The sequence below is a fragment of the Grammomys surdaster genome, unplaced genomic scaffold (assembly GCF_004785775.1).
Source record: "Grammomys surdaster isolate TR1022 unplaced genomic scaffold, NIH_TR_1.0 144, whole genome shotgun sequence".
Taxonomy (NCBI): domain Eukaryota; kingdom Metazoa; phylum Chordata; class Mammalia; order Rodentia; family Muridae; genus Grammomys; species Grammomys surdaster.
The window spans coordinates 1,654,634-1,679,415 of NW_021604602.1; the positions used below are offsets into that span (position 1 = coordinate 1,654,634).

Consider the following 24,782-nt stretch of genomic DNA (forward strand, 5'->3'; position numbering starts at 1 on the left):
GACTGAATGATGTTTCTGATTTTGTATAATGTATCAATTATGAAAGTTGAGCTTAAGAGAAAGAAAAATTATTATGAGAACTTATTAAGTATTTCTAAGGACTTGAATTTAATCTTTTGATAGTTATAAATTTAAGTATCAAAGATACGTTATGTTTGTAGGAAAAGTTAGATTGATTCCATTTTGAAGGCTCAGTATAAATAATTCATTAATTATAACCGGTCTTGTATCCTAAGGAGCCCAGTGACAATGGACCTCTTTTCACTGAGTTAAAGTTCTACCAGAGGGCGGCCAAACCAGAGCAAAGTAAGGAACAATGAACACATTTAAAATTGCCTTATTAAAGATGTAAACATTTTAAAATAAGTACTTTACCTGGCTTTATTTCACCAAGCCGAGGTTAAAGTGCCACATCCTATGTCTCTGTTTTCATTTGCTTATCCATAACACCGTTCAGATGGTATTTGCACGAGTCACTCTGATGTATAGATGATGTATTTGCTCTATGGCCTGTTGGCATATGAAATAATCAATGTTCTAAGGCCTAAAATACATGAATGAGCCTAGTTCCCACGGGTGAGTGTAAGGCCTTTTACGTTTGAGCATTTGGATAGATCCTGAGGCATGAGCTGGGGCTGGCCCTGAGCTGCTGCTCCCAACTGTGTACATCTGAGGCCCCAACGAACGCCTCACCGTGAGGGAGCGGGAGCTGAGCCTCTACCCCTGCTCCTGAGTCTGGCAAGGGGAGGAAGAGATGTAAACACTGACGGAGACAACGCCACACTTCCAGAGTTTGGGGTGAACGCCAGTCTTCTTGTGGAAGCAAGCACACTCATGACTAGAAGGTGACCCAAGAGGCAGTGCTATTGCTTTCTGCTTCAGAAGTGGTTTCATAGACGGACCGTTTCGGATAGATAACAGCACGCTGCTGTTTTTGCAGTTTGGTGAACTCTTAAATCATACTTGGTGTGGGTTATCCTGTGTGCTTTACGTGCTGTTTTGTGAGGAGAGGCGGTTTTGTATCACATGTAAGGATGCTCTGCTCTTAGTGACTTGTTCTGAAATGACCATTTACATACAGTACTTGAAATCACAAGCCTCTCTTTTAACTTCTAGTTCAGAAATGGATTCGTACACATAAATTGAAGTACCTTGGTGTTCCTAAGTATTGGGGATCTGGTCTACATGATAAAAACGGAAAAAGGTAAAAATCTCCATTTTGAGCATTTCCTGTTGTGTTGGTTCAGTAAGGAGTTACTTGTGGAGCAGCCACAGTATCCGTAGGTGTGCTTCTGGACTGCAGGGCAGCAGAGAGGAGGAAGATCTTACCTCTGCTTTCCTGTGTACACCACAGTGTCGGGGGCCTGTCAGATGGGGGTGCCAGTCTAGCCTGTGAACTTCTGTGGAGCAGCACCAGCAGACGAGAACCCCGTGGACAGGAACAGAGCACACCCTGCCTCTCCCATTCTCTATGCAGAAGAGCCCTCAGGGTCCCAGTTGATATCTCATACTGAAGGCCTCGTCTTCCATGGGAACTGGGGTCTTGTTCTTCTAGTAGTTAGAGGTGAGACTCATTCAGAGGTAGCGTTTCTGAACCTTGAGAGAACAGCTAGGTGCTTACTCTAACCTTTCCTCTTAGATGTCTTACGAGTTAGAGTTAAGAAACCCTTAACACTTTTGTGCAGCCTGCTCTTGTGAAGTATCTGAGTGGATGAGTTAAACTTCATGGAGCTAAGCCTGTGGGAGACTGAAGGCCAGGCTGGGTTAGAAGCTGGAGGCTAGTGTGCTAGTTAGAATGGCGTTTGTAGTGAGCGGAGGAAGGCTGTGGTTCAGCTGTCGTAAGCAGTCATTGAGCAAAGGCCTGATTCCATGCTTTGCTTTTTTTTTTTTTTTTTGAGCTAGGGTCTTGCTTTCCAAACTTAGCCTCAAGTCACTATAGATGCCAGGCTGGCACAGACCTTTCAGTCCTCCGGCCTGCTCTTCATGAGTACGACTGGGTGCATCTCTGCCTGTCTTGTGCAGTTAACCCTCATGGTGCCATTACTCTCAGTGTTCCTTTGGATGTTAGTGGACGACTGCGCCTTTTCTGGACCTCACATATGGAACAGTGCCCAGCATCAGAAATTGGTGCCATTGTCTTGTGAGTTTTCCTTTCCTACCGAGGACACTTTTGTGGCATCCTCTGTGACTTCCTCATACATTTTCATGGTCACACTTTTATAATTCTTAGGCTTAAGCCTGCTGCTGGCAAGATCCAAGTGCTCACAAAGTGTCTTGGTGAAAGACACTGTTGAATGGAAGAGGTTGGAATGCCCAAACCACATTGATGCTGTGTTAGCCAAGACTCAAGAATGGGGCAGTGTCGTAGTTAGGGTTGTACCACTGTGAGCAGACACCATGACCAAAGCAACTCTCATAAGGACAACATTTAATTGGGGCTGGCTTACAGGTTCAGAGGGTCAGTCCATTGTCATCATGGCAGGAAGCATGACAGCATCCAAGCAAGGGTGGTGTTGAAGGAGCTGAGAGTTCTACATCTTGTTCCAAAGACAAACAGGAGAAGACTGAAGACTCTTAGGCAGCTAGGAGGAGGGTCTCAAACCCCGCCCCCACAGTGACACGTTTCCTTCAACAAGGCCACACCATCTAATAATGCCATTCCCTGGGCCAAACATATTCAGACTGTTACAGATAGCCATTGTGTAGGCCTGCCAGCTTTATTTACTAGAGAACCGTTCATCTTTCAGAGAGTCTGGGGCTCCCTGGAATCTTTAGCCATTTTGTTCCATGTGGTTTTCCTGGATCAGTGTGCTGTGAAGTGATCAGAGCTGGAGAGGGACAGTGGGCAGGATAGGTGTTGTCAGAGGGGGTGACTGCAGCTGAGTAAGTGTGCAGCTTGTATCTCGGTGATTGTCAGCGATGGCCAATCCTTCTTGAAATGGACGTTTGCTAGCCCTTCCTCAGTGGAGCTCAAGACTTAGACTGGTCATGGATGAAGTGTTAACTGTTAGGTTGAAGCACTAAAATCAATCGCGTACCTCTGTCTTTCTGAAGGAAATCAATAGAGAGAGGATCCTTCTAGCCTCCTCCCTGCCAGCGGCCTAGCTCTCTTTCACTTGTGTTTGAGTGATGGGAGGGAGAGGCAGCTCAGAGCAGTGTGAGGATTGTAGAAATACTCACTGTTTCCATTTGGAATTGTTTGAACTGGTTGATATTTTCCTATTACTTGAAGCATTTAACTAAGTCCCTAGAAAAGAAAGCGTCAGAGACCTGGCCTGATAGACATTCTCAGAAGCAGTTCCCTCACTATTCTGTCCCTGAGCCCTCTCAGGAGAATGTGCTGTGTGTGTCAATTGTTTGTCATTTAGAACTGGTGAGGAAGTTTTAGGGGCCATTTAGCGTTAGTGGCAGGATGATCTGTGCATAAAAACAGAGTCCTGCGTAATCTGCATTAGTAGTAGTTCCCGGGTTGAAGCAAACAGTGTGTTTATCCTCCTCTAGACTGTGCTGGCTAGTTTTTTGTCAATGTGACACACGCCAGAGTTATCTGGAATGAAGGAACTTTAATTGAGAAAACACCTCTAAAAGATCTGGCTGTAGGGTTTTTTTTGCTTTTTTTTTTTTTTTTTTTTTTTGGTTTTTCGAGACAGGGTTTCTCTGTGTAGCCCTGGCTGTCCTGGAACTCACTCAGTAGACCAGGCTGGCCTCGAACTCAGAAATCCGCCTGCCTCTGCCTCCTGAGTGCTGGGATTAAAGGCGTGGGTATTTTCTTAATTAGTGATTAATGTGGGAAAGCCCAGTCCTCTGTGGGTAGTGCCACTTCTGGGCTGCTGATCCTGAGATCTGTAAGACAGCAGTATGAGCAAGAAGCCATGAGAGTAAGCCAATAAGCAACAGCCCTCCATGGCCTCTGCATCAGCTGTTGTCCCCAGGTTCCTGCCCTGTGTGAGTTGCTGTCCTGACTTTTCTTTGGTGGTGAACAGTGATATGGAAGTGTAAGTCAACTGAACCCTTTCTTCCACTTGATTTTTGGTCATGGTGTTTTGTTGCAGCAATAGTAACCCTAAGACACAGACTGTTGGCACAGGTTATTCTTTGTTATTCAAACGATTGTAGTGATCACACAGGTTAACTTGTTTGTTAAGGCAAATGAGTGTATCCTCCTCGTCTCTCTCAGCCTTGCACAACTTGCTGAACCAGGGTACTGGGAAGACACATGGCTGTACTCTACAGGTCAGGGTGGTGGGAGTCTTAACACAAATGAGGATATTTTGCTTCTATTTGACAGTGTAACTTTGACATAGACTTTACCTGCTACAACATTAAGATACTCATAGACAGAATCTCTAGTTCTCTTCTGGTTCAGAAATGGATAGGACCCTATGTTTTCTATTACTTGCTGCCTTTCATGTTAGCTGGCTGCCCCTTCCTTAGAAGCTCACTGAAGTTCACTGTTATAAAGCCGAATGCTGTGGTGTGAGCATTCCACGGGAGCGTTTGTCCTGTGGTCTGTTTCAGTGATTTACATAGACTGACTGGTGGAGGTGAGGGTGGTACTCAGAGGAGCTGGGCAGTGTCCTCCTCGCAGGTCTCCAGTGCGACTCTGCACACCTAGAGTTTGAGTCCCTGGGAAGGATGACACCCACCTCCTCATTCACTTCGCCAAAATTTATGGCTTTAGAAAGTAATGTCACCTGCTCCAGGTGACATGGGAGGGTAATGGCAAAACCAAAAATCTTCATTTTGGTAGGGTATTCCTTTTGTAGACCTGACCATTGAGTGTTTAGTATGTAATCGCTTAACATCATTCGGCCAGTTTTACTGAATGTAGTTTGTAAGCCATCTCTTGACAGCCTAGACCTAACAGAACATTTACTGTTGAAGTATGCCTTACAAATGGAGGTGCAGTCACGGGAAAGAAGCTCTTGTCTAAAACCAGCAGCTAACTATGGGAAGCCGGTGGATGTGTGCCATTGCAGATGAATGGCGGGTTCTGGGTGGGCACTGTCTTATGTTGAATGTTGTCTCCTGTAGAACAAGCTGGCTCCAGGGCAGGATGACTCAACATTCTGAATTCTTGGGATTTCTATGTAGTTGAGAGAGATTCTTCATGGTGTGTGTTTACGCCTCTTTCCTCCTCATTTATAACCTACAATACTGTCTTATTAACTTGACATAACCTGAAGGGGGAATATTCATTGCAACTACATGTTCCTAGTTATTTCCCTCACTGAGTTTTCTTGTTTGTCTTCAGTTACAGGTTTATGATAATGGACCGCTTTGGGAGTGACCTTCAGAAAATATATGAAGCAAATGCCAAAAGGTTTTCTCGGAAAACTGTCTTGCAGCTAAGCTTAAGAATTGTATGTGAGCTATGCTCCTTGTGAATACAGTGAGGGCTGGTTTGCACTGCAGCGCAGCCCTCTGCTGGCCGTGTTAGGTACTGCACTGACTCCCTGTGTCTTCTCCGTAGCTGGACATCCTGGAGTACATCCACGAGCATGAGTATGTGCACGGTGACATCAAGGCCTCCAACCTTCTTCTGAGCTACAAGAACCCTGACCAGGTCCTCAGAACTTCCGTTTTTACTGTTGTAAACCGCGTCGCTTGAGAGCAAGTGGGGTGCTCGGGTCGAACCTCACACCCCTGCTGCTTGAAGTAGATACTTGTATCCAGTTGCCATTCTGTATTTTTGTTGCAGTTTGCTGGCACTGATCAAGTTGGCTGTTTTGCCCTACATAAAATTCACAAGTGCTTGATACAACGTGCATTTCAAATAGCTGTTTGGGGGAGAAGCTTAACCTATAAAGTTCACCAACGAGTTAGATCTGCTGGTCCGCTCTGTCACCTTCATGACTTTCTGTGTTCAAAAAATCCATCAGAAATAAGTGTCTGTTACTTGAAGAGTTTAGTCTTTAACGTGGGGTCAGCGCAGTTGGCAGTTGTTAGTGACAATGAAGGCTACCTAGTGTTGCCTCTTGATCTTGTGTAAGAAGGAGGTGTTGAGTGCTTGGCTCTGGGCTGTGACCTGACAACATTCTCTGCCCTTGGGTCTGTAACCACCATCTGCTTAGTTTTCCTTCTCCTTTTCCACCACAATGCATTTGCTTTTGCCCTATAAGCTGTGGCAAGCGTCACGATCAGTGTAGTGCACGAGAGGAAGCTGCTGGGCTGGAGCTCTGTGAGGCATCCTCAGCCAAGGCCCTGAGCACTGACGCTCCCTTTCGCTGCCTGCAGTAGGAAGCACTTGCAGAGTACTGTTAAAACACTGACTCCTATTGCTCTGCACGGGACTGATGTGAGCAGGCTCTGTCCACACAGCAGCCGTGTGCAGCTCTCCGGCCTTTCAGACATGACATGTTCTGTGGATGGCATTACTCTCTCATGCTGTGTCCATCTTTGTGTTCACATGCACATGTGTGCATGCACTGTGACAGAACCAGGTGTATGTGTGGCTGTTAGATAGAAGCCACATGTTCTGGTGTGTGCTAGTCAGAGCAACAGGCTTTGTCCACAGGATCACTCTATTTGTTTTTTTTTTAAAGTTAGCTTTAATCTGGAAGACCTAAATCTAATATGTAGTATTTAAGATGTAGGTAAAGACCTCATTGAAGAGTTTTAATGTTGTTATAGCCCTTGAATCATTTTTATGAAGTAAATAGGTATCTGACTCTTCTACAAGGATCAAGAGTAGAAGACAGCTGTTATTTTGTGTGCTAACAGTATTCATGTCCCTTTTCTTTGTGGAAAGAGTCTTGAGCATTTACATTTTATTATAGTTTTGTTCTGGACTCTGTAAGAGAAACTTACCATCTGTAAGCCTTGCCCCTGGAGACAGGATTAATTACTTTAGCGATACTTTCCTAAGAAAGCAAAGTGAACTAATACTCAAGCACCGTAGCTTTATGGTCATTTAACATTTGTTAAAAATAAGAAATTGTTCGGTGGAAGGGTGGGATAGTTTAGTGGTAGAGGAAGGGCTTGAGTTAGACCCCTAATACTGCAGACAAAATAAGCTTTTTTACAAGTAAGAATTCTTCAGAGACACAGCTCAGCAGCAGAGCTCTTGCTTAGCTTGTGGGAAGCTTTAAGTGTGATCCCCACATTGCAGAGGGGGAGGGGGGCTCAGCCCTGCTGTAGTGCTCGGTTCAGATTTGACTTGTTTGGAGAGCTGCTGTTTGCCCTCGTAAGTGAACCTACCTCCAAGTGATTGTATTTTATTTCAGTACTTTCTAGTAATTCATGTGCATTGATTTTCGTCTTTAATTTGGTGCTTGGAAATTTATAGGTGTATTTGGTCGACTACGGACTTGCTTATCGGTACTGCCCAGACGGAGTTCATAAAGAGTACAAGGAAGATCCCAAAAGGTGCCACGACGGCACCTTGGAGTTCACCAGCATCGATGCACACAATGGCGTGGGTGCGTCCATAGTGGCCTGCATGCCTCCACAGTGCTGATGCTTCTGTCTGAATTTCTGCAGACTTATTATGCTGAGTAAACACGTAGACTGATAAGAACACCAGAAGAGTGGTGTGGAGAAGGAGGGCAGAGGTTTGGCTCCTGTACTTGAGTGAGGGCCCTTGTGAATGCCCCTGGTCTTCAGGGTTACCGGACTGTACTTAGGATTCACACAGCTCACTTAGCTCTGTGCTGCTCTGTGCTCTGTGCTGCTTTGTTTTCTACTGTCCAGTTGCTGTGTGGCTTTTGTTTTTATAAGGTAGCTTAGGCCCTTCTCTGCCCTTTGCTGAGGAGGACATATTGACAGTGTCTAGTATGTCAGTGTCTTCTCATCTCCCAAAGACAACTGCGTGTGAGGTGTCTTCAGATTTTACTTCCTAGACTAGTGGTAGCAGTTTCAAACCCTGAGGCTTGTCAGTTTGCGTTTTAAGTAAGTTATTAGTTGGAAATAAAGATTTGTTTTACACAGCCTGTTGTTCAGTGCTTATTATATGTAGGTGAATGTTTCTGCCAAAAGTTAGACCTGAGTGGACTGACTGCTCTATCTTGATGTTTCTCTGGAAAGCTGTTTCACTGTGCTTACTCTCCTGTTCTGTTTGAAGCCCCATCACGACGTGGTGATTTGGAAATTCTTGGTTATTGCATGATCCAGTGGCTCAGTGGCTCTCTTCCTTGGGAGGATAACTTGAAAGATCCTAACTACGTTAGAGATTCCAAAATTAGGTAAGGGACAACTTACGCTGTTCTGGGTTGGGTGGTGATGGGGCAAAAAAAAATTTTTTTAAAACATTTTTTGGTTCTTTGTGAATTTTACATCATGCACCCCAATCCTGTTTATCTCCCCTTCCCCTCATACCCACCGTCCACCCTTGCAACCCGTCCCCACCCCCCAACAGAGAAAAAAATCTTGTGGAAGCTGTAGTGGATCATAATGTGTGCCTTGGTGTACTCCTTTGTCTACACTCATTTGCTTGCAAATGTTCATTGCCATAACTCGACAAAGCCTCTGGCTTCTCAGTTCTGGGTCCTCACTGGGACTCCTTCTGGGTGTCCTGTTGCTGCTCTGTATCATGGAGATCCTGTACTTCTGGATCTGTAGGACTCCAGCAGTTCATCAGTGGGGTAGATTTGGGGTGAGCCAACTCAGAGCCCTGAATCTGGACTGTTACCAGGGCCATCTCCACCCTGCTGTCCAGGCGAGGTGCAGAGCCCACACTCTCTAGTGTTGCAGCCAGTGAGGGGCAGGGCCAGCTCCCCATTCTCATGACCCCAGGCCAGCTCTCCTGCCTGCCAGGGATGGTGAAGGAGGCGTAGGATTCTGTCAGAATTTCTTGACAGTACTCTCTAGATTATAATTAGTTTAGTTTAGTTTTATTTTATTAATTTTATTTCCTAGGCAGCGCATTGTTGAGCAACCCTCCTGCCCCAGCCAGCACACCTGGCAGTGGTTTAAGTAGAAGGTACAGGTTAGCTAGCAGGACTATTTGAACTTGGCTGTTCCCCTTGGACGAACTGCCTGCTGAGATGTGTCCTATTATCCTTGGGGATGACACTTATAACTAAGGACTCCTTCCTTCTTCTACAGATACAGAGACAATGTCGCAGCTTTGATGGAGAAATGCTTTCCTGAGAAAAACAAGCCAGGTAGGGAAGGCTTCCGTAGACCTTCATACAGTGTGTGTTTTCTGGAGGCAAAGCCTCGGCCTGTGTGTGAATTTGGGCATTTCAGGACATTGCTGTTGTTGGAGGTTCACCTTCACAAAGCAGCTTTGCACAGTGAGCTTTGGAGCCTCATACAGTTGCCCTTTGCTTTCAGGAAGGGAAGGAAGTGGTGTGTTTACTTAGGCAGTGGTTATGGAGGTTGTATTATGTACTGGAGTGCTGTCAGTGCAGGCTGCTCCAGACCCCTCCCGGAGGACAGCTAAGGATGGAACAGGGAGTTTGGTTAGCACATTATACTGTTAGTCCTGTGGAGAATAAGAAAACAGGAAATGGAGTTGGGAATGTGGAGAAGGCACAGAGAGCAGGGCGGGGAATGTAAATCTTGATCAGACAGCCTTGCTGAGGGACACTGCAGCAGTTGAAGGAAGTGGGGAGTAAAGCGAGCTGTGTGGAGGCTGGGAAGACTGTCCCAGAAGGTGTGAGGACTGTGCTCTTGGTCATCATGAGGTCATTGGCTTTTACTTTGAGTGTACAGCTTGAAATAGGAGAAGGATGGCAATGGCCTCACCCTCTAGAGATTGAATGTGTCTGGTTCCTGTTTGAGGGAAGACTGCCGAGGGCCAGAGTGGGGAAGCTCTTCTGTCACCATCCATCCTATCTGTCCCCAGTCCTGGCCCAGTGCCCTCAGACTCTGGCTGTGTGTCTGTGGTGCCTGCCCTGCTTTCCTGGTTCCATTCCTCATGCACTCTGCTGCTTGTCTGGATCTTGTCCTCTGCACAGCACCAGTTTCCCACAGACTGCAGCCTCACTCACTCACTCCCTCACGGGGACTGTGTGAGAAGGGCTCAGCTCTGCCGGCCTAGCATCATCTCAGGACTTCCTTTATCTTCTCAGGGCGCCTTTGTTAAGATGCAGGTATGGGCTCTGTTCCTTTTGTCTATTCTTGACTGTGAGGCCTCAGATATTCAAGGCTGGCTTCTGTCTTGATAACTGTCAGTGTCTGAAGGCTTAAGTCCTTGAGTGTCACTGGTTTTAAACCTGATTTCATTCTTTTTCTTTTTTTAATTAAAGAATTTTTTTAAAACCTAAAACTTATGGGTAGGGGTGTTTTTCCTTTTCCTGTATGTCTGTACACCACGTGCATGCCTAGTTCCTACAGAAGCCAGTAGAGGATGTTCAGTCTCCTGGAACAGGAGTTTTAGATGGTTGTGAGTCACCATGTGGGTGTTGGGAATGGAACCCACGTCCTTGTGGGAGCAGCCAGTGCTCCTTCCTGCCACGCCTCTCTCCAGCTCTGACTTGGTTCTTAACTGCATTCTGTTGTCATTCTGTCAGCTTCACACTGCAGTGGATTGTGTTTGAGTTTTGAAAGCCGCTGCCTTTGTAACACTGAATCTTCCAACCCACTGGCAAGTCTTCCAGTAAATCCCTCCTTAAATTCTACTTGTATTTTGGTCTCTGCAGAAATCTTGCATAGTCACATTGGGTAATTGATGCTTTTTTATGTTAACCGTTCTGGTTTGAACATTTCATTTCTAGTTTTTAGCAGTATATAGAAATAGGGCAGATTTTAATGTATTTTACCTTGTATTCTGTACTGTGTTGTAGCTGTACAATAGTTTTAGCACCTTTGTAGATTCCGTAGAAATTTTGCTTTGTCTTTTCCTTTCCCTTTTCCTCTCCTCCCTCCCTCCCTGCCAGTACTTGGTTTTTCTGTGTAGCCCTAGCTGGCCTTGAACTTGTACTTGAACTTGTACTCCTCCTGCCTCAGCTTCCTGAAAGCTAGGATTACACATCTGTCTACCAAAGACCATTTTGTCATAGACCTTGATGCAAGTACAGTTGAGCTCTTTGCTCCTGAAGGCGCTCTGATGCCCTTGATTTGTTCCCTTGCCTTCTTGTACAGCTAGAGCGTACTTGGCTGTTCCGTTCTGTGTAGAGGGTGATAAAGGGGGATCCTGCTCTCTCTAAAACGAGAACTTTCTGTTATTTTTGTCAAACACACTGATATTTGTTTCAGGTATTTTTAAAATTTTAAGATTTTTATTCATTTGTGGATGCTTCGTGACTTTATATAGTGTGTTTTGATCATATTGTCTTGGGTGTTTTAGATTCCATTTTATCCGGTTAAGACCGCCTGGCCACACTGTGGCACTTAAATACTTAAGCTAGTGATTACATACGTGTCCTGGATCCCGCTCTGGCGAGAGAGCATCATGTGTTGGCTGTGGAATAGAAGGAAGACTCATGAGATACTGGCTTGGCCTGGGAAGAGGGCAGCCATTTCAGTAACAGACCAGGGAGACTCCCAGGGTCAGGAGTTGGGGTCTGAGGCGATGGCGGCATGTCAGGGAAGTGATGATGAAGGAGCAGTGGACTCTGTATCTAGGGAGGCACTTGTGAGTGGGGCCGGCCCTGTCAGTGACATTTCTTCTCCTGCTGAGGCACCTTGCCTCTCCGGACCTGTCTCGCTCGCTGTTCTTGAGTCTGCTCTCAGGGCTGTCTGTCTCTCACTTCATAGCAGGTTCTTTTAGAAGATGCTAGCTCCTAGGGTCACTGCAGCTCAAGCGCGCTGTGTTCTGGATTCCTGTTATATATACATTCTGTGTGTGTGTCGGAAATGTCATTTATCTCCTCTTACTGTCTCTTAGGGTTGCAGAAGTGTACCTTGTAACTCAAAATCTGTTGTTTTATTCACTTACCTGAAAATTGTTGGGCTTACGGGCATACTCTGCATCGAGCTCTGGCTGACAGCGTGGACTCTGACGTGTCGCACGCACGCGTGTAGTTTTGCGTTGGCCGTGGCTGTTTTCTTAGGAATGAGGTGGACATACCGGGTTCCTGACTAAACGTAGTAAAAGGATTGTGTTGTCTTTTAGGTGAGATCGCTAAGTACATGGAGTCTGTGAAGCTCCTGGACTACACCGAAAAGCCTCTCTATCAGAGCCTCCGTGACATCCTGCTGCAAGGGCTGAAGGCTATAGGAAGTAAAGACGACGGCAGACTGGACTTTAGTGCTGTGGAGAACGGAAGTGTGACGACAAAGCCAGCCTCAAAGGTGCGTCTGCGTATTGAATGAAGCTGCTTTGGGTTCCCTTTGGTTCTACCACACAGGCAGTACACACAGGCGGGGCCTTAGCTCAGCAAGGATGCATAGGTGGGTTGGTGGCTAAGGTGTATTTATAGGAGGGGCAGACCGACGGCAGAGAGTGTAGGGGATTAGGGATAGCCAGTATTCCCAGGAGCAGGTTGTTCAGTATCTGAAATGACCTCACCTGTGACCTGAGGTCAGGTGTTGATGGGGCAGTGACTCTTCTGCCATCAGCCTTGTCCTAGGAGGGCCACTGTAGAGGGGTGTCTCTTTTTCAAAAGTGTTTTAAATGTACAGCCCCCCACTCTACCTGCACTCTGGCTACCTGGCCAGTACTTTCTTTTTATTTTTTTCTTTTTTGGTTTGTGGAGACAGGGTTTCTCTGTGTTCTATACTAGAACTCTGTAGACCGGGCTAGCCTTAAACTCAGAGCTCCACCTGCCCCTGCCTCCCAAGTGCTGGGAGTACAGGCATGCGCCACCACTGCCTGCTAGCACTTTCTTTCTGATTGGGTTACTGGTAAAAGTTTTCAGAAAGGTTTTCCTAGTATAGTACAGCTCAGGGGTGAACAGGATCACACCTTCCTTCCCAAGCGCCTCCATTCTTCCTGGGCCCTGCCTCAGCAGCTGTGTGTGAAGGGGGCCACAGGGCCACTTTTGCTTGTTGCAGATATGTTTCTAAATGCTTATTTTGGGCTTATTTCTTCTGGTTTTAGATAGAAGGAAACTGTGAGTTTTCATCTCTCAAATGTCCCCGCCCTAATTTTCTAACACATTTTGACTTGTGTGTGAACACTTAGAGCTAATGAGACGCTGTACCCATTCTCCGCAAGGCGGGTATCTTCGTCCCTAGCTTGTCTCTCAGGTTGTTAGGAGTGCAGGTGTCCTGTTATTTCTCTGTGTGCTGTGTTCTTCGTGGGTAGAAGTTCCCAGTCTTGTATTTCTCTTCCTGTTTTTTATTGTTACTGTGTCCTTTCTCTTGATTCATCTGTCAGAGTCTGTGCTCAGGTTCCTTTGTTTGTTTGTTTGTTTGTTTGTTTGTTTTGGAGAGCTATGGATGGTAAGCTTTATGAATCCACAAATGGTGAAGTTTGCCTCACTGAAAGAGTAATTTGGTGGGAGTCACTGCTGGACTGTCTGATCTCAGCTTCCAGTCTGGTTTATTGTCTTTGTTACCTGATTTCTGGTTTTCCCTCCACATTTGAGGCCTCTTGCTTTTCATTCTACCCTCATATTCTGCTTTCCAGCATAGAATGTGTGTGTGTGTGTGTGTGTGTGTGTGTGTGTGAGAGAGAGAGAGAGAGAGAGAGAGAGAGAGAGAGAGAGAGAGAGAGTATGTGTGTGTGTTGTTCTGTTAGTTTAAAGCTCACATTTGCTTGGTCTTGGTGAACCCTGTCTGAAGACGTGCCCCTCATCCTGGAACTTGAGAAGTTCATCTTTGTAAGCGTGCAGGTGCTTCCTCTCCATGTCTCTCAGCGTCTTCGCTGAGACCTGGGAGAGCTGGACTCCGGCTTCCCTTTCCTTCTCCTTTATACAGCGTGGCTTCTGGTTTGCACATCTAACTCCATTCATGACACTAATCTGTGGACTTCCAGCTCACCTCCCTTATCTGTGACTTCTCTGTCACGTTTAGGGGAATTGGTGATTTTCTTTGTGTTCCTTCATCTGTTTTCATTATTAAATTAGTCTTGGACACTGTGACGTGTGCACAGTGCATGCCGACTGTGACGTGCACACAGTGCATGCTGACTGCTCTCATCCCCCCTGCGTCTTCATTCTTCCAGAGGACTCTCCTACCTTCATGCCGTTTGTTCTGTGGCACATTGACTTTAGTCAGGGCGGTCTGTGTGGCCACAGATCTGGGGCTATGTGTTAGAGCCTGGTGGGGACAGCAGGTGCACAGCTGAGGACAGTGACTCCACTTCTCCCAGAATTCCTTGGTAGCCAGTAGATAAGTGGGGATGGTTAAGGCCCAAGAGCCTCTCTTGCATCTATGACTTACTGAAGACGGGGAGTTTATTCTTGTTTTTCTGGTGATAGCCTCTTAAATCTCTTTTTGCGTAGGAATTGATGTTTTATAAACAGCTCTGAGCATGGGGATTCTGTGTGTTGTTTTAGTTTAGCCCCTCCCTCCCTCCCTCTCTCTCTCTCTCTCTCTCTCTCCTGTTCTGTAATTGTCCTTAGTTTTGCTCCTCGCCCCATTTGGAATGCTATTACCTGTTTACTGTTTCCGTACAGTGCCTGTCACGCACCAGAGATATGAGAGTGAGAGGGGCCTGGGGCCACATGGGGACCACTTCTTCTCTCTAGTCAAATGCAGTTGAGAACCACTGCATCAAAAGTTGAGGGTCTGAACTGTAAGATGTATGTAGATGTTAGCCCCTTTGTAAGTAAGCCTATCTAATATTGGGCATTTTGGGCTTTAAGTAGACTCTTCAGCTCCATGACCAGTTTTTTTATGTGCCAATGGCACACATGCCCTGTTTGGATCTTCGAGTACTTGTGCATCTGGCTGTAAGATTTAGGAGACCATTTGGTACAGTATCAGTGGCTCTTAGAGAACTGACTGTGAAGCAACACAAGGGCGTCTTATCAGAGGTCCTCAACGTCAGGTGATGGAACTGTCTTTAGTCATGGCCAAGTTTTAGGATGCTAAGCATGCATGCCTTTGCATCTTTAATAAGGGGTGAATTTAAAAACAAGTTTTCTGTGGAAATAATAATGCATTCTTTCTTGTTTATAAGCACACAAGGGATAAAAAATGAACCTGGAAGCTCAACACTGTTGCTAACACATGCAAGCATCAGAGAGTGGGGGCTGTTTACCCATTGCTTAACTCGCCTGCTTTCTTCCTTTAGAAAATAACAGGCTTTTCCTTTTATTGTCTGCCACCATCTTCAGAACCGAGTTCAGTTTTAGGGTACTGGGCTGATAAGGATGGAGCCTGGTTTAGATTTTACTGATGAATGCATGTGTGAGAGATTGTAAATGGTCCTGGCTAAACGTTGATTCGCAGCAGAAGACAAGATGATAATTGGTAGGAAATAAATATATACAACATGTGGCCCCACGATGTGTATTAAAGCATACACATCACAGCAATGAGTTTGTGGTGTGTTTTCCTTTGAAGCTGGTGATTGGTATGGGCAAAGCAGAGGACTCCTGGTGTCCATGTCTGCTCTTTGTGTGTTTAGTGAGTTGGGGAGTTGGGCCACAGGAGCTGTTTTTAATGGTAATTCTAAGGTGGCTTCTGCATTTTGTAAGGAACTGTCCTCATAGGCCTGGGGTAGTTTCTACCACCATGTGGAAGGGAAGGGTTGGTTTTTCTGATCTTCAGGGAGATAGACGTCTAACGTCTAAAGTGTTTTCTTCTTCCTTGAGGGTGCAGAGGACTTGTCGCTGCTGGTAAGTAACCCTTCAAGCTTCTGCCTGTCACTTGCTGCTTCAGAAGCACCTTACAGAGCCACCTTCTATCTGCTTTCTGATGGGCATTGTGGCATCCACATGAGACACTTTGTTACAAGTTAAAGAGGGGCTGGAAGCTCTGAAGCGAGGGCCCCTCCCCTGCCCTTGTAAGTCCAATGACGGGAGCCTGATCTCCGGTATCCATGTAACTGGAGAAGTGGAGTAACAGCTCCACAGTTATTCTTTGGCTTTCTCATGTTTTCTGGCCACACATGTACCCACATTTTCATGCATCCAACCCTGCAAATATTGAATAGTGTGTGTGGGGTTGTGTGTGTGTGTAGAGCTGTGTGTAGGCATGTGTGTGTATAGGTGTGTGTGTAGGTAGGTAGGGAGTTTCAAAAATGGCAAACTGAGTTGCCTAGGGCCTTGCAGCTATATTCTATAGCTATAATGTAGTTTTCCTCCGAGAAGCTCATGATACTTAAAGAAAATCTAGTGATTTTAGTTATAAAATACAGATGATTAAGGTGTAACTTGCTGCCTGCTTTTGCCTTTTGCCTTGAATTGTCCATAAAGCATGTTAAGGTTTTGACATTAGTGGTATAAGTGATAGTGTCCTCAGAGGAAGGCGTTATGGTAATTCCAGCGTGGTAGAGAGGACAGACATTGGTCTCTAGAGCTGAGTTCACCGACTCTCTAGAAACATGCTTAGTTTAAGTAACATCAGGTTTGCTTGTGCTGAAGCCAGAGTCCTGGAGAGCTCTCTCTGCACAGATTCCAGTGCTGCCCTCAGATGTGCCACTGGAGCCTTCCAGGTCTAAGTTGCTGCCTTACTAGGAAACTTCTGCACCTAGTGTGCCTATAGGCTCTGGCTAGGGGTTTCTGCTCGCCTGTTGATTAACTGTTCTTTTCATAACTATCAGAAGGGCTTCTAACAGCTCCTTCTCTGGGTCCTCAAGAGGCTGAGCCAAAGGGTCACAGCTATGCTCCAGAATAAGCAGTGGGTGGTACGGGTGAAGCCCGCTCTGTGATGTGCACAAATGCATCAGGGTCTCTGCACACTTGGACAGGGTGCTTTCTGGTGCACCACCATGCATGGTGGTAAGGCTCAGCTGGAGTTAGGAAAGGGCAAGGCGGAGTCCCTGCCGGAGGAGCATAGGTCAGAGGGAGATGGCTGTGAAAGTGGCTGTGACAAACACACACCTCTGCACGCTCCTGCCAGACACTGCAGTGGTTTACTCTCCTGCTCACCTCACGGCACACACGAACACGTGCTCTTGGCTTTATTGTGTCTCTCTTCTGTTTTTTCCATGTAGTGCATTGTAACAAGTCTGCTGGTCTGCAGCTCTGTGCCTCCTCACATTTGCTGCCCCTCGTGGCGTCCCCACCAGGCACTTCTAGTCGGGTGACCGTGCGCGTCGCCCGGTGACTTTACTGGACTCTGACAACTATGATGAGTTGGCATGTGTTTTTGTGCCTGGAGATGCTTGGCTTGAGAAGCAGCTAATTAAGTTTTAACCTAGCATATCTGAACACTTTAATAATATTTGTAGTATATTACTAATGTCCTTTGAAGTAAGCCCGTTTTTCAAGACTTTTTCTGTGTTGAATTAAAAGCAAATTCTGTCCCACATGTGTTATGTAAGTTGCCCCTGTGTGTCATACAGTATCTTGGTTTCATTTATAAATGCAAATACAGGTACCTGTGAGACACGACATAGACTGTCACAGATTCAGAGATTGGCACAATCACTTGGGAGCCCACACCTGCACACCCACAGTCTAAGGATTCTGATAGCTGCCTCAGCAGTTTGCTGTTTGGGATTTGTGTATTGCTGTATAACCCAAGAGCCATCCGTATGCACTGTTAAACTAGACAGGCTTAGTTTTATTTTGCTCACCAGTGATCTTTAGACCATGGACCCTTTCTACCCAAACTGCATCTGCCGTCAGAAAGTTGGGTAGGAGCTGGTGGGCGGGTGAATGTGACCCACCACCGTCCCAGTACACAGGTGTTCCTTTCCTTGGCTGAATGCTGTCTGATTTTCATTCCTTGAAATTCACCTGTATGGAGATTAAGAACGCTTATTTTTATTAAATACACTTCAAAACAAAATGAATAGGTCTTTGGTAGGAAATACTGGCTAGCTTCCTTTATAATGAGCATTTAAAAACTACCTTATAAAATCTGGAAACTGCTTTCTGTTCTGTTTGGAAGACAGAGCAGAGTGCTGGAATATTCCTCCTTAATTTTGGTCTGAAGGAACAAAAGTGTCTGTGCTTATCCCTGCCTAATGCATCACAAGTCTGCTGACACGCTAACCTTGGAGGCTTGGCCGCCGTTAATCAGGCCTGTGAACCGGCAGGAAAGACGTACCTAACGCGCTCCGCCAGTGCACTTGCATATGGAAGCTCTCACAGGGGAGCTGCCCATGCCAGCTGAGGGTTACCTGCCCACTGCAGTTATTGTATGTAATTATCCAGCCAATCTGTTCAGCCCAGCAGGGTTTAGATGGTAATCATGAAGCAACACTTTGGAAAGAAAGATGTAAGGCATTCTCCCCTTTCCTCATCAGCAATGTGAAGTTAGAGCCGGTCTCATGGCTGTGTTTGAGAAGCAGTACCTTACACAAATCTCCTAAGTAAGGCCATTGAAAGTTCCTTAAGGTTTAATCAGGTTGTTTCTGTGTGTGGGAGCCTTTCCACCAGGTGTGTGGTAGGTTTCTTTGATTCTGGCCTTTCTGCTGCCACCTTAGCCATGCTTCAGACAGTGGGATTGAGCGTCATGCACTGACAGTGGTTCTTAGCACTGGGTATGAAACATGGTAGCTTGCACAGGTCGGCTTCGTTATCTAGGGCGGAACCCATGGTTACCATTAGGGAAAGAATGCCGTGCTGTCAGTAAATATTATCTTCTGCAGCTGTACACAAAATGGCCCGAAGCAAGGAACACGTTCGGATGAAGTTGAACTTCATATTAATTGCTAGACAGTGTGACTGAGGACGTCTCATTGCATCGTGCTCTGGAGGCTGGATGTGTCACATACCTTCCGAAATGACCCAGGCTTTGAGTTAGAATTCAGAGCGCTACACATTAGATTTGTACCTACGTAGGATAAGGCTACATGAGAAGTATAAAGTTTGATATTCGTTGCCAGCATCCCTCTGTAAATGCACCTATAGAGAGCTGTCATCTAGCCAGATGGCTCGGCACAGAGTGGATTAGTGTAGACCCGTGTGCATGTGAGGAGTGGCAGGCAATGGAGCACATCCTCCAGAGCCCACAGCCCAGACCATGGAAGATGGAAGGACAGTGTGGAGACTGCGCACAGCTTCGCGAGAGCAGGAGAGCTTCTACTTGTGAGATTGCTCACAGATCAGGTTTACAGAACTCAAATATTTGATAGGAAGCATTCTAAAGGAACACGTGGGTTCATGAGCAGGATTCGCCACCAAATTTAGATTCCACCTGTGAGGTGAGGTGTATGTCTTTCTGTCTCTCAGACTCGCAGTCTCTGCCTTTGTCTGTACCCATGTTAAGCAGAAGAGTGAGTGTCACTGGCCTGTGGAGGTGAGAGGAGGTTGGTAAACATTTCCTGTCCCGGTGACCAGTGTGACTCAGGTGGCACCAGGCTGACTAGCTGGAGGCTTCTGCTCCTTCCCTTGGGTTCTTCTGGATGTTTGGAGACTCCCACACGTGGATAGTTTCATAAATGTGTTTATTTGTATAATTATGTTTATTTGCTTATGTGGGCACCAGACTACATTCCTCTCTTTCTCTCTTGTCTTTGAACCATGTTTCCTCTGTAAGAAGCGGAAGAAAGAAGCAGAAGAGAGCACGGTGTGTACTGTGGAAGACATGGAGTGCTCAGACGCACAGGTGCAAGAGGGCGTGCACACTCGTAAGTGAAGAGCCTTGCCTGTCCCTTCCGTGTAGAGTCCCAGGTTGGCACACTCGTAAGTGAAGAGCCTTGCCTGTCCCTTCCGTGTGGAGTCCCAGGTTGCACTTCCTCCCACTGGCTGATGGACTAGCTGTGTGAGTCATACTACTTCAGGTTGATTATAAATACCTTGGAGATAGGGCTTGTACTGTGTAGTATGTCTAGGAGTGCCTTCCATACACACGTTATGTCACTCACTCTCCACAGCAGTCAGGACAGGGATTTGGGAGGGAGAAACCAGAACTGCATCTCAGGCAGGAAGCTCTTCACCTCTGCTGGGGTGGGTGGGTAGGTGGGGGTTGTGCACTCAAGCTGCAATGCAGCTTGTCCCCACCAGTTAGGAGGGGACAGACTCAAGCTTTGAAACCTCAGTGTTTAAAGTAAGTGACGCACAAGCAAAGACTGGAAGTCACTTCTGCTTAGGGACTGGTGCTGAAGGTCCCACCTGTAAAGTCACAGTTAGAGATGGTGTCAGCAGTGGCGTGGACGCCTGCAAGCTGGGCCTGGACATGCTGTGCTGTGTTGGGTGTTCCCAAGCAGTGCTCTCTTGGACTCAGTGCTTCTTAGAACACTTCTTTTCTATTTCTCAGTTTTATTTTTTTGCTGGGCCTTGGGCATTTCATTTTTTCTGATGAGTAGACTTGTTTTGGGCAAAAAGGTCACAGCATAAATGCCCTAGTGACAGAGGCCAGCACAGTAGTTTGCCTTTCTGTTGACACTGGCCCTGGTTGTAAAGCAAGTTTTAGAAGGCAGCCCTCTTTATCTGGATTTACTAGTGCTTTGTTCTTATACATTACGGACCTAACGTGGTTAGGTTCATGTGCGCTTACCCTGTGACGCCAGGAGCGTGTGGTTCACTCTGGAGGCCAGCACTCCACAGTCCTTCGCTTCCTTCGAACGCTGCCGTCTCCTGTCTGCTACTGTTTGTTTTTACTGCCTCCTTCCCTGTCTTGTTCATTTTGTCATTAGGAAGTGAGGAATCCCGAGGAGCAGCACATGGAAGCACGTCTCAGCCAGAGGCGGGCTGCAGCAGCTCTGACAGTGAGTGGGGACGGACTAAGTCATGCTGATGAAGACAGCTCTGTTCTTTCTTTGAGCACACCCTTAAGCATTAAAGCATCCCTTGTCATAGGAGCTTATGCAAGTCCTGAGGCGTGGTAGACTAAGCCAGGTGTCATCCAGGCAGGCCCCAGATGTGCTGTAGTCCAGCGGGCTTTCTTACCTGCCCGTGGGGTGTTGGCAGCCTGTATGAGAGTATGTGGCTTAGAATATGTCTAACCATGAAACCTCATCTTGGTCCTGGCAGTTTGGGGTCGGATTGTAGTTACAGTAGCTGGCAGGCTGCTGACAAAGTGTCACTGAGCTGTGACTCCTGCCATAAGGACCACTCAGGCTGCTTTGCTGCATGACTTTTTTTTTTTTTTTCTAGATAGAGTTTCTTAGCTGTCCTGAACTTGCTCTGTAGACCAGGCTGGCCCCAGACTCATAGAGATCCACCTGCCTCTGCCTCTCAAGTGATAAAATTAAAGGTGTGTGCCACCACCACTGGACTACTATAACATTTTAAGATAATGAAGAATAATTAGATTCTACTTTCATGCAAACTCAGAATGACTTTAATTTTTTGTTTTCTTTGAGGGAGTCTTACTGTGTATCCCTGGCAGGCCTGTAGCTCTGTGTAGCCCAGGCTGGCCTCAAATCATAGTGTGATCCACTTGCCTCTGCCTCTCAAGAGCTGCAATGAAAGGGGCCCACCAGTGTGTTAGCATTTGCCTAAATGTCTTTTGTGTTTTCTTGTAGGCCATTTTCCCCCTAAAGTACTAGAGTAGTTATTTTACTGTCAGAATCTTGATGGGGGAAGTATTGCCTGAGGTGGTTGGTAAACGTTATTGCTTCTAGAGAAAAACCAAACCAAACCAAACCAAACAACCGACGGGCCAAGGCTCATGCAAACGTGTACGCTTATAGTCATCAGCTAAGGTACCTGATGGCAAGCACATTGCTGGGCTGGACTCTTGTAATATTTTGAGGAATGGGATAAACTCCATGAATCTTGTGGTTTGGGGCTTTAGGATTGTGTATCTTAAATGTGTTTCAAGAACGGCTACCTTAACGGCAGCTTTACAAATGTCAGTTTCTTCATTAACAATTTTATTTTCAAACACAGTTTCTGGTTTACAGTGTGGTAAGAGACTGTTCTCACCGGTGATCTTTTGGAGTGCTGTGCCTTGCAGAATGGGAGCAGCTTTCCTTTAATATCTATTTAGACCATTTTAAAACCATGTGTAATTTTCTTGATACACCTAAACTCATTTTGAATAGCTGGGGGTCTATTGTGTAGGAACGCACTCTGAAAGCTCTCTGTGTGTTACTGTGCAGGCTGTGTGTGTGTGTGTGTGGGGGGGTGATGGGCGGTACCTGGAAGAACGGGCCTCTAAGCCTTTTATTTTTATGTACGGCGTAATTTTTACCAATTGAGGAAATTTTGTTATTTCCTGCATGTAGTTTCCCCCCCCTCACTAAATGATTAGCCTTAACAACCATGAATATTCTGTCATCTTAAAACTGTGCCAATATCCCAGAATTGTACTGGAAATTAATTGATGTGGCCGTGATACTGATGGCTTTGTACCCGTCCCCTGTTGGACAGTGGAGACCACTCTTGGGGGTTAGTTAGCCGTGAAGCACAGAGGGCTCTGGGAGAATACCAACTAGTCAGGGACCAGATGTTTCCAAGAAAACCCTGCTGAGAGACTTCCTACTTTCACCTTTTGTTTATGAAAAGATGGGCAAGTTTCCCCAAACTCACATATGTTATTTTTCAAGTATCAGATTTTACAGTTAGCTCTGTTACTAACTGTAACTGTATTGTGTTATGAACATGGTTGTGTTATAGAGACATGACTATAACAGACTCCATGAGCCTCCTGGTGACAGTCAGTTCTGATTTTCTTCAGGTTCCAGGAGGCAGCAGCATTTGGAATTGCAGCAGGGCATGCTAAGTCTAGACCGCAGGGGTAAGCAGCAGCGTTTGGGTTAAGAGTAAAGTGTCAGGACATGTAAGCGCAGTGTTGCTTGGATCCGAGTGCCTGTCACCTGTCTCAGGTGTTGATCTTGAGCTGGCTGCAGGACAGTCTCGGAATGGCAGCAGGTCTATTTCATATGTGAAACCCTCAGAATATACCATGGGGGGTTTTGGTTTGTTAGTTTGTTTGTTTGTTTGTTTTTTCCAACACAAAACCTTTTTATTTCACCATGGTTCCGTGGCTCTTAGCTTATGTTTATTAGCATGGGTTACTTATATATGACAGTGGTTTTGTTGTGGTGCTCGTTCTGTTGTAGAATGTGTTTTGATCCTGCTGACCCCTCACCCTCTCCATTCCCCCCACACCCCCTCAGACCCCACCCTCATCCCTTTTCTGCTTTCCTGTCTTTATCTTTTCCCTTACCCAGTCAGTCCACTCCTTCCCAGGGAGTTTGATTAGGTTCTCCCAGGTCCCGGGCCAGACCTCCTTCCCACTACCCCAGCAACCGCTGACTGCCTGAGCTGCTCAGAGCGGGTGGGGCCTCATGAGTCCCTCTAGCTATGGCTGTTACCTCTAGGTTGTTACTCAGCGCTGTGTACGGGCTGAGTGGTGGGAAGATACTCAGAAGTCTAAGGTTTTCTGTGACTGCACTGAACAACAGTTGAACAGAAACCATCTGAAAAAAAATTTAATTTTAAAACTGATTTTCCAGCTAAGTAACTAAAAACGCCCATAATCAGAATACCTTTAGAAACTGTAATTACTTGTGTGGGATTAGAAATTTTGTCTCAGATTCAAAGAAAATTCTATTCTTTTCCAAAAAGAAGTTGGTTAACTATTGACTACCAGGATGCCCTCATTCCAATGTTTCTGGTCATTTCTGGCCCAGTGAGCTTGAGGCTGGGAAGAACAGAAGGCCAGGCTGGGCAGTGTGGTCAGGCCTGGAGAAGGCCAGGCCCTTGTGAGGTGGACAGGAGCAGTCCCTAAGTCAGGAGGAGCATGAGCGCCAGCAGGGAGGACATCTTGTTCGCCGTGTCGGTGTGAGCCCAGGGTCCCCCAGGAGGGGAACCTCGAGAGTCACAGTGGAAGTCCGTGCTTCTGATGTGATAATACAGAGTTAGGGAGAGATGCTTGGGTGTCTTTACTGCTGGGTAGAGCTGGAGAGTAACCTTCCGGCTCCTAGACTGTGCAGCTGCAGTGTGGGCCCGTGTGGCGTTCATCTCCACAGCCGCCGTCAGTCAGTCAGACATGAAGAGATTTGTATTTCTGATCCTGTGCTTTTGTAAGTTAATGATTGCTTATGTGACTTTCTCTGATTCCTCTTCAAGGTTCACGAACCAGAAAGAAAGCCCAGAAGTAAATGAGATGCCGGGAGCCGCCTTCTCTGCCTAGTCGCTTGACTTTCTTCTCCTTTTCTGTTTTCTGTTTTATTTTCATTTGAGTCTTCTAGAGTGTTAGTAATAATTGAGTGGCTATTTTTTTTGAAAAACAAACTTTATTAAAGTGAATATTTTGTGTACGTTATTGAAGGATAATTTATACAATCCCAAATCCTTAGTCGTCACAACCCATGTGGTGTGGGGCTTGGGAGCGTGTGTGCTGGCTCTGGCTGCTGTGCGCTTCCCGGATTGCACAGAGCGCACAGCAGGCTCCTTGCTTTTACGGAATAAAGAACTTAAAATAAAGGTCTCTTTTGCTTGACGTAGTATACAAGTTGTTGGGACAATAAAGTCTGGTCTGCATGGATCTGTTCTTTTATACAAGCACTTATTGAGAACCTACTGTGTGCACAAAGAAAGAGCACAGTAAGTACAGCGAGTCTGAGAGGAACTCCACGTCCTAAAGTCAGATTACATAAGTACGGAAGATAGATGGCGTGAGGACACCAGTCAGTCACCTGGTGTGGGCAGGACCAAGGACGAGAAGTGGCAGGGTGCCCTTCGGGGGAGTCTTGTCAGTGGGGGACAGAGCCTCCCCCACTTAGATTTTTTTGTTTTTGCAAGTTTCATTTTTATAGAAATGATAATTTGCAAAATAAACCCAAGTTCTCTAGAGGTGTTTTTTTTTTGTTTGTTTTGGGTTTTTTTGTTTTTTTAATTTGTTTTTCTGGTTTTCTCATTCTGACTTGTATAGACCAAGTGTTCTCAAACTCCTGACCTGTCTGTGTCTGCCTCCCAAAGGCAGTAGCTGCAGGG

At 46.1% G+C, this 24,782-nt stretch overlaps 1 protein-coding gene across 6 annotated transcripts in view; it reads left to right on the forward strand.

Annotated features, from left to right (window-relative positions):
* Vrk1 (VRK serine/threonine kinase 1) overlaps positions 1–24,272 on the forward strand; it is a 67,336-nt gene extending 43,064 nt beyond the window's left edge. For 4 of the 6 annotated variants that reach the window (XM_028764505.1, XM_028764506.1, XM_028764507.1 and 1 more), the window contains exons 4-13: positions 237–306; positions 1,117–1,204; positions 5,255–5,363; positions 5,474–5,566; positions 7,289–7,421; positions 8,063–8,183; positions 9,046–9,104; positions 12,002–12,180; positions 19,432–19,522; positions 23,916–24,272. In XM_028764505.1, coding sequence (XP_028620338.1) covers positions 237–306; positions 1,117–1,204; positions 5,255–5,363; positions 5,474–5,566; positions 7,289–7,421; positions 8,063–8,183; positions 9,046–9,104; positions 12,002–12,180; positions 19,432–19,522; positions 23,916–23,947 — 975 coding nt within the window. In that variant the 3' untranslated portion in view covers positions 23,948–24,272. Of the gene's footprint in view, positions 1–236; positions 307–1,116; positions 1,205–5,254; positions 5,364–5,473; positions 5,567–7,288; positions 7,422–8,062; positions 8,184–9,045; positions 9,105–12,001; positions 12,181–19,431; positions 19,523–20,530; positions 20,603–22,518; positions 23,085–23,915 lie in introns of those variants that run through there. The other 2 variants (XM_028764510.1, XM_028764509.1) reach the window with 2 other exon arrangements.
* The last annotated feature ends 510 nt before the right edge of the window (positions 24,273–24,782 follow it).